Source organism: Sinocyclocheilus grahami, unplaced genomic scaffold, assembly GCF_001515645.1.
Source record: "Sinocyclocheilus grahami isolate Dianchi unplaced genomic scaffold, SAMN03320097.WGS_v1.1 scaffold330.1, whole genome shotgun sequence".
Classification (NCBI taxonomy): domain Eukaryota; kingdom Metazoa; phylum Chordata; class Actinopteri; order Cypriniformes; family Cyprinidae; genus Sinocyclocheilus; species Sinocyclocheilus grahami.
Window position 1 is genome coordinate 439,897 of NW_015505509.1, and position 8,378 is coordinate 448,274.

The 8,378-nt window shown below is 35.3% G+C and overlaps 1 protein-coding gene across 1 annotated transcript; it reads left to right on the forward strand.

Annotated features, from left to right (window-relative positions):
- Positions 1-3,101: 3,101 nt before the first annotated feature.
- LOC107602578 (interleukin-12 subunit beta-like) lies at positions 3,102-5,429 on the forward strand. Its single transcript, XM_016295112.1, has 7 exons — positions 3,102-3,198; positions 3,336-3,599; positions 4,291-4,393; positions 4,479-4,657; positions 4,741-4,904; positions 5,123-5,232; positions 5,369-5,429. Exons 1-7 carry the CDS (start codon positions 3,102-3,104, stop codon positions 5,427-5,429), a joined length of 978 nt encoding a protein of 325 aa, XP_016150598.1.
- Positions 5,430-8,378: the final 2,949 nt, after the last annotated feature.

The window sequence follows — 8,378 nt, forward strand, 5'->3', positions numbered from 1 at the left end:
TATTCCAAACATTGAAATTCCACCGTACTAATCTATCCACCTATTGCAGATTAATAAAAATTACATAAAAAGACTGATAAAAAATTACAGATTTGTCAGTTGTTCTCGTGTTAAAGGGGAAATGCGAGTAATTATGTAATTATTAGTGTATTTTTACCATTCAGTGTTTTTTTCTCATGAATATCCAGAAGACAAAAATAATCATTTAGTGTTAGAGTGTTAGTCAGTGAGAGAAGGCAATGAAACTTGTTTAAATTCAAATATTCGAAGAAAACCCCCTTTTTTAACTTCATTTTGCTATTTAGATTAGAGTAATGTTAACCGCGTCCATTATCAATCAACAATTAATGCTGTTACCATGGTAATTAGGCACCTTTCAAGCTTCCGCGTTTATAGCTTCCGGATTGGCGCAGGCCAAGACGCTTTCACACTTGGTTCGCTTGCCTCTGGTCCGAACCCGAGTTCGATTGCTCCCCCCTCCCCCTGGACTGTGTTCGTGTTATTTTATTTGGGTCAGCGTCAACAAGCCAGCAGCTGTTTACCCCGTTGCTTAGTAACGACGGGCAGGAGAAGGCGGCAAAATGCGCAGTTGCCCTCTTCATTTTTGTTTTTGAACCGTTGGTTTTGTTTCCAAAGCTTCAGTACATAACGGCACTTATGTTTGTCTTACGAGTGTACAGCAAATGCTCTAAAGAACGCTAAAGGCAAACAGAAATTAGACATACAGCTTTCTGCTTGAAGCGAGTCAGTCACGCTCGTAAGGAAAGTGAGTGAAACACACACACATTTTTATCAAATAATACGTAATTAATTGCGGTTCACTTCCGCGATTCGGTAGGCCTACGATTGCGTTCACATCAGCAGCGAACCGTACCGGAGTTCACATGAACCGCACCCCAGACCACCCTTTTTAAGCGGACCCGGGTACGGTTCGCGGGTGCGCACCTGAGTTCGGAAGACAGCGTTCACATCATCCAAACGAACCGAACTCTGACGTCAATCGAACCCGGGTGCGCACCAAAAGTGCTAGTGTGAAAGCACAGTTGCTGCCGTAAAGATTTAAGTATAATCAACTTTTGATTGTATAAGTTGTATAAGTTGTAAGTTGTATAAGTCATTTCAACTTAAATTATGTTAAACTGACTTTTAAAATATGGAGTTGAATCACATATAACGTATAAAAAAACTCGATCGGCCTGTAACTTATGATGTGACTTACACTATTTTTGCAGTGTACAAAGTGCATGTTGATTCGGGAATCAAAGTTATTTTTTTTTAATTACTTAGTTTGAAAACTGCGGTTTGAAACAAAGGCTATCACAACTAGCCTACTAGCTTCAAAGCTCAGGCGGTCACAATATTTGATTTCCTTTAAAATGTTGGTGCTTATTAGTTTAGTCATTCTTCGTGCCAGTTTGTTGTTGGCTGTGCTCCATTATCAAACTTCGTGGGGAAATTTTACACATACCTGATCCGCTGCTCCACTCGCAACCTGGATGCACATATTTCTGAACATATCTGAAAATATTCACTGTAATAGCCTATCTTTTGTAGTAGCCTACCTATGGCACAGCATACACGTTATTTTATATGATTTACTTTAAATAAGCAATGTTGTATTCCCTACTTGCGCTGTTAATGTGATAGCATAAATGCACGTTGTACATTGCGCCCTTGAAATAAATTGTAAACAAGTGATGACTTGGTTTCGTGGTTTTACTCGGTCGAGATTAGGGTTGTCATTGACAGTTTAATACGTGCTTTAACTGGACTCCTATATAATTGTTTGTGTTTATTATTGGTAAATAGTCAGCGTTCTGAGTAGGCGTAGGCTATAAAAAAATTACAATGCTATTTCTTAGATTTTATAACAACAGCTTGGGAAAAAGGCCTACTGAGAGTTCTATTTTCTTTTTTCTTTCCTTCATTCGTTTTTCTATATTATCTGGGCATTTAAAACACTTTTCATGTGTCAGGATGAAGAGTGTCATCAGCATTTAATGTGAAATTTTTTATCAGAAATCTTAATGTACAAATCACTCAATGTCATTATCTGACAGGAAAGGGGAATAACCCAATTGTGAAATGGAAAAACCAACGGAGAGTAGGGACAAGCAAATCAAACAGTAACGCAACCAGGTAAATCATCCTCTGGCTTTCAGATGAGAACTTGTGGCAAAAATACCCAAGGTGTTGGAAAACAAATATTGACTTAATATCTTTCCCACCCTTAGGCTCAATTCCTCACATAGTCCACCTTGGAAACCAATTAGCAATTTCATGTCTTATGTTTTCCTGCCCAATATAATACAATCCAGTAAAGAATCATATTTTTTTGAATGGGCCGTGTTAATGTATATGCTATAAATAGTCCAATATTAGAGAAGAGAGAGGACAGTGAGAAGGCTCGGTGGAAGTGAGAGAATTATGATGTCTGAGAACAGCTAAGGTTCTGGAGTTGCTCATGCAGGGTTTGGTTCCTCTATAACCTGCAGTGGACTTTTCCTGGCCAGGGAAATTCTGCCCTCCTGACACGTTACTTATAAGCTTGCGTACTAAACACAACAGCAAAGCAAAGTCAGTCTGGTTGTGGACATTAATCTTGTTGGATTTTTGAGCGATCGATGGTAAGTCTCTTTTTTCAAACTCATGTTATATTGTCATTAAAATAACCACTCAATTATTTTGTTTAAATACATTTTTATGCATTTTTTTTGCATAGACCCAATAATATGTAAGATTATTAGCATGACATGAAAACTGACAATTTTATACATGCATAAACAACAACTGAAGTATCATTTACCAGTTTAACAAATGAAATATTTAGCCTATTGTTTGTTCTGTTAGTAATAACAATATTACAAAGCAAAGAGCTCAACTGGATACAACAGGATATGTAATGTTTTCACGTATCTTTTAGAAGTTGATAAGTCTTCATTTTGCTTTCTTAAATGCGCAACTATATGGTTAGCTGCATTTTATTATTTACATTTAGCATTGTTTTTTTCACCTTCTGTCAGAGTAAACCTGCAGCCACAGCTGAGAACCAATGATTAAAAGTATTGCAGTCTAAACCTTTCTCTTTTTTCCACCAACAGATGCTTTTTCTCTTTTTGAGTACGTTGTTGTTTCTCCAGTCCTCTGCTGACAGATCCATCAAAACAGCTGAGAGTTACTGGACACTTAAACCAAATGGTTTGTTTGTCTGAATCATGTCTAAAGAAAAATACTTGAGCTCTCTTTTATAAACTGCTTCAATTAATTTTATTTGTATTGGGGCTTATATTGTTATATTTGCACTTCTCACATGTTTTTCAATTGTCTGTCATCAGTGCTTGTGGGGAATGTCGATGCAAGTGAAGATGTAAACATGGTGCCACTTATCTGTGGAGAAGACTATGAAGCGAAAAATATTACATGGACAAGAAACAACGATGAAAATCTGGAGGCTCAAGGAAACAGGATCGTCGTCACAGTGGAGGCCTGGAAGGGGGGCAACTACTCCTGTTTCAACAGTGAGGGATCCTATCTAAACCACACACTGGTGCTGGCTCAGTGGACCTTCAGGAAGTTTATCAAGAATACTCCTGAGAAAGGTACAACCCTCTGTTACACTGTATAAAATTGTCATGATATTAATTAGAAAAATGTAAAAATGTTAAAGAAAATTGTTTTTATGCTCATTAAGGCTTCACTTATTTGAGCAAATATAGCGTAAAAAGTAAACCTGTGAAATATTATTACAATAAAAATTTTATCGATTTTAATTTATTTCAGTACATTTTTAACAGTGAATACTCCAGTCGTCAGTGTCACATGATCCTTCAGAAATCATTCTAATATGCTGATTTGGTGCTCAGAAACATTTCCTATTATCAATGTTGAAAATTATTATGCTGCTAAGTAATTATTTCTTTTCGAAACCATGATACTTTTTGATTATTTGAATATAAAGTTCAAAAGAACAGCATTTATTTGGATTATAAATCTTTTGTAACATTATAAATTGCATATATAAATTAAATAAATGATAAATGACAAATTTAATTAAGAAATTAAATATATAAATATGTAAGTCTCTTCTGTTACTTTTGATAGATTTAATACATCTTTGCTGAATAAAAGTATTAATTAATAATATAATAATAATAATGTTTGAACGTACTGTTTATAATTTTTATAATGTGTATTTGTTTATTTTATTTTATTAGATTCAATAAATATAATTATTTAATTTAATTATTAGTATTATTCTTTTTTTTTTAATTTATTGAATTACCAAACAAGGTTACATCGATTGTACAACAAATAACTATGGAGGTTCCTTCAAATGTAACTGGATATGGGATGAAAACAGGAATGGCCATGTCATTCATATCAAAGCCACACGGTAAGTTTCTCAGTTTTACCTTAGGCTCTGCAATCTGCAGTGATGTAAGGGGTGTGGAGAAAAAAACTGACTGATTCTGTTCCAGCCCTCATGGTGGAAGCAACATCAGCTGCCGTCTGGATGACAGAGGAAAGTCTATCACATGCTTAGACCTTGACTACTGTCCCTATGCAGAGGAAGTGGAGCGCATCAACCTGACCATATACTTCAGAAGCAGCTTTGTTGTTGAATCCTACAATACAAAGTTCTACATCATGGATATCGGTAAGCTCTCAAAAACTGCTAAGAATATTGAATCAGTATGCCGCTCATCTGAATATGAAACATTCTTTTTCTCCACTCCTCAGTGAGGCCTGATATGGTGCCTATTAGTAGGATCAATAAAACATCTGTAGAGGTCAGATATCCACACTCCTGGAACACACCATTATCCTACTTCCCTCTCATGTTCCAAGTGGTTCGCTGTCGGAAACGCGAAAAATGTGACTGCTCCAAACCGAACTTACAAGAGGTAACCCAACACACAAACTGTACACACTACTGGTCAAAAGACAATCCGGAATTACATTTGGAATAATTAGGCGGTATTTATTTAATCAAAAATAGAATAAAAACAGTAATATTATGAACAATTATTACAATTTAAAAGAAGTTTTCAATTTTAAAATGTAATTTATTTCTGTGATTAAAACAACTAAGTGGAAATATATTAATACTTGTTTTGCTCAGATTTTATTCACACAAAGGCACCAGCTGCCAGTGACAAAAGGGATGTGTGTGTGTGTGAGAGCCAGGGATGAATTCTGCAATTCCTCATGGAGTGACTGGAGCCAGTACAAGTATGTGTATTTAATATTTGTTATATTCCTTAGCAAACGATTAATTTGCTTTAATCCCATTTAAATTTCCTTATTGCTTTATAAATGTTACTTTTCTGCACACATTATAATACAAACTTTCTCTGTTCATTTTTAGATGCAAAACCAGAAAAAACAGCAAGCAGAGGAACCGAGAACCAAAGTTAAAGATGCTATAATTGATTATGCATCATTAAATAAAAAACAATGTAACCATTAAGATGCTTTCTGTAGTTATGAACAATGACTGACTCTATAAGACCTTCTCTGGTCATATACTGTGTAATTAAATACAAACACATAGTATGTGTTCTTGTAATAATGTATTTATCTATACATTGTAATAACACTATCATGCTCTTAAATTAATTATTTATAACTTTAGTACATTTTAACTGTCTTACATGTATTTATTATGATTGCTGATGTCTTTACTTGATTGTTTAAGACATAAAACATCTTTATGCTCTTAATTCAGTTTTGCTTTGTATGCATGTTTAGATTTAAGAAGTGATTTCATTTGATGTCTCACCAATTCTGAACTATTATGTAGTGTGTATTTTGCTAAATATCACTCACATTGAAAGGTTTGGAATTCATTAGGGTCCTAATTATGTGCAAATGTCTTTTCTTTCTCTGTAGATCACACATAAAACTGCTCAAGACAGGAATTACTGTCACATCTCAATGTGGAGCAAAGCGACATGCTATTCCCCACGTTTCAACAGAGTTCGGGCATCAAATCAAAAGAACCACCTAAATCAATTGATCACTGATTGTTCAAGTGTTGTGTGCAAAACAAGTCCTGTATTGAAACCTGGAAAAAACATGTGTAACACACCATGAGTGACATTAACCACCATGAATTGCCTGTTGTAAAAAAAAAACAAATGCTGGATTTTTGGAAATGACACAATTGGTGCATCACTAACTAATTTTGAGGAACTTACCCAAACAAACCTGCCATTCATTAATTGAAGCTGGTAAATAACAAAAAAAGACTATAAAAATAAATAAATGAAAGGGAAATGTCATTAACTAATCTGATCAGCTGTAACTGGAACTCTACTAATCACAAACCAGACAATTAATAAGCAATTTTAAATGAGGTGAATAAAAAAAAATTACAATTAAAATAGATCATGTAATTTAAAAAGAGCCTGTACATTGTCTTGGTTAAAGGCATTCTTATGTCCGGCAAAAATATAAACCGGGAGGTGTATAAGATTGAGATATATACCTTGAGAAGGCCTCAGTCCTGTTAAAGAGGAGGCTTCTGTACCGCCTCCTCCTCACCACCAGAGGGAACTCTCTCCTGAATATTGACTTTATCCATTCGAACTCTAGTTCCCATCATGCCTCATACCTGGGACTGATTGCACACACGCACCTGCATTGAATCACGCACACACACATTTAAGCGAAACACTCACAGCAACTCATTGCGAAGTATTGATTTGCCCCGGCTGTCACTTCCGAGCGGTTACCCTGTATCTTGCCTACTCGTTTGACCTTGGACTGTTTTATCGCACTCTGATCTGTTTCTGCCTGCCCTGACTTGGATTGTTCTACTACTGTGTTTGTCTGCCGCCTGTCTCGACCTCCTGCCCGTCCCACGTTCTGTTTCAGCCTAGCCTCCGCTATTGTATCTACTGGTGATTGACCCTGTCTTGTCTGGTTACGCAATAAAAACGCTGCAAGTCCCTCTTTATCAAGAGTTAACAGTTATTTCAGGGCAAGTGTGACAAAAAAGCTTTGATCTAAGAAGCATTTCCTCAACATCCTTATGAGAGACATTACAGATTGCTGACCTACTTATGAAGTATACAGACTAAAAGAGAATATTGGCTCACTCCCTCTGGGACATGTGCTCTTGCTAGTAGGCTGATAGAAACACAAGCTCATAATTAAAAAAAGATAATAATGCAAATAGGTACAGTACAGGAGGTCTGAAATGTCTACAGTGATCTCTCTGTTACTATTTTAGTGTCTAGCAGTGATTTCACGAATGAGTTTTCACTAAACATACAAATTCAAGATGAAAATGATGGGATTGTGATTTTGACGTGATCCAGGGCTCTTGTTTTTGAAACTATTGTTTTGGGTTACTTTACCACAAGACAGCTGCTTTGACATTGTTGTTGTGGGTTAACATGTGACCTATTGTATTTTATTACTGAATGGACATTTACATAGGCCTATATTCCTACATCGTAGTGTTACTTCATACTCCGTAAATGGTGCTTAATCATATGTTTATACAGGAGGGAAGTTCACATCAACATGAGTGAATAGCTGAGCCAGCTGCGGCTTCACCACAAGAGGAGAAATTACTAGGGGGTTGGAGATGATAATTCCCCATAAAGCTTGATTAAGGTCATCAGTTTTTCACCACATGCTTTTTTTTGGGTCTGTGTGTGAAAGCAGAGATAGATCATTACACTTCTCTAAATCTTCTTGCAATTATACATAAAATATATATATATATATATATATATATATATATATATACCTGTATATATATATATACAGTGGGTACGGAAAGTATTCGGACCCCCTTAAATTTTTCACTCTTTGTTATATTGCAGCCATTTGCTAAAACCATTTAAGTTAATTTTTATTTCCTCATTAATGTACACACAGCACCCCATATTGACAGAAAAACACAGAATTGTTGACATTTTTGCAGATTTATTAAAAAAGAAAAACTGAAATATCACATGGTCCTAAGTATTCAGACCCTTTATATATGTATATAAAACAAAAATCAATAATTTTGACCCATGCAATGTATGTATGTGTGTGACCCCACAAAACCAGTCATAAGTAGCACGGGTATATTTGTAGCAATAGCGAAAATACATTGCATGGGTCAAAATTATTGATTTTTCTTTCATGCCAAAAATCATAGGCTATTAAGTGAAGATCATGTTTCATGAAGATATTTTGTGAATTTCCTACAGTAAATATATCAAAACTTAATTTTTTTATTTTTAATATGCATTACTAAGAACTTTAATCTGGACAAATTTAAAGGCGATTTTCTTGATTTTTTTTTTTTTTTTGCACCCTCAGAGTCCAGATTTTCAAATAGTTGTCTCCTCCGAATATTGTCCTATCCTAGCAAA

What these genes read in the sequence shown, in the direction of transcription:
- LOC107602578 (XM_016295112.1), top strand. Translation starts at nt 3,102, where the DNA reads ATGCTTTTTCTCTTTTTGAGTACGTTGTTGTTTCTCCAGTCCTCTGCT. An exon ending in GTTCTACATCATGGATATCG is followed by an intron (nt 4,658 to 4,740) that starts GTAAGCTCTCAA and finishes TCCACTCCTCAG; the next exon opens with TGAGGCCTGATATGGTGCCT. An exon ending in AGTGACTGGAGCCAGTACAA is followed by an intron (nt 5,233 to 5,368) that starts GTATGTGTATTT and finishes GTTCATTTTTAG; the next exon opens with ATGCAAAACCAGAAAAAACA.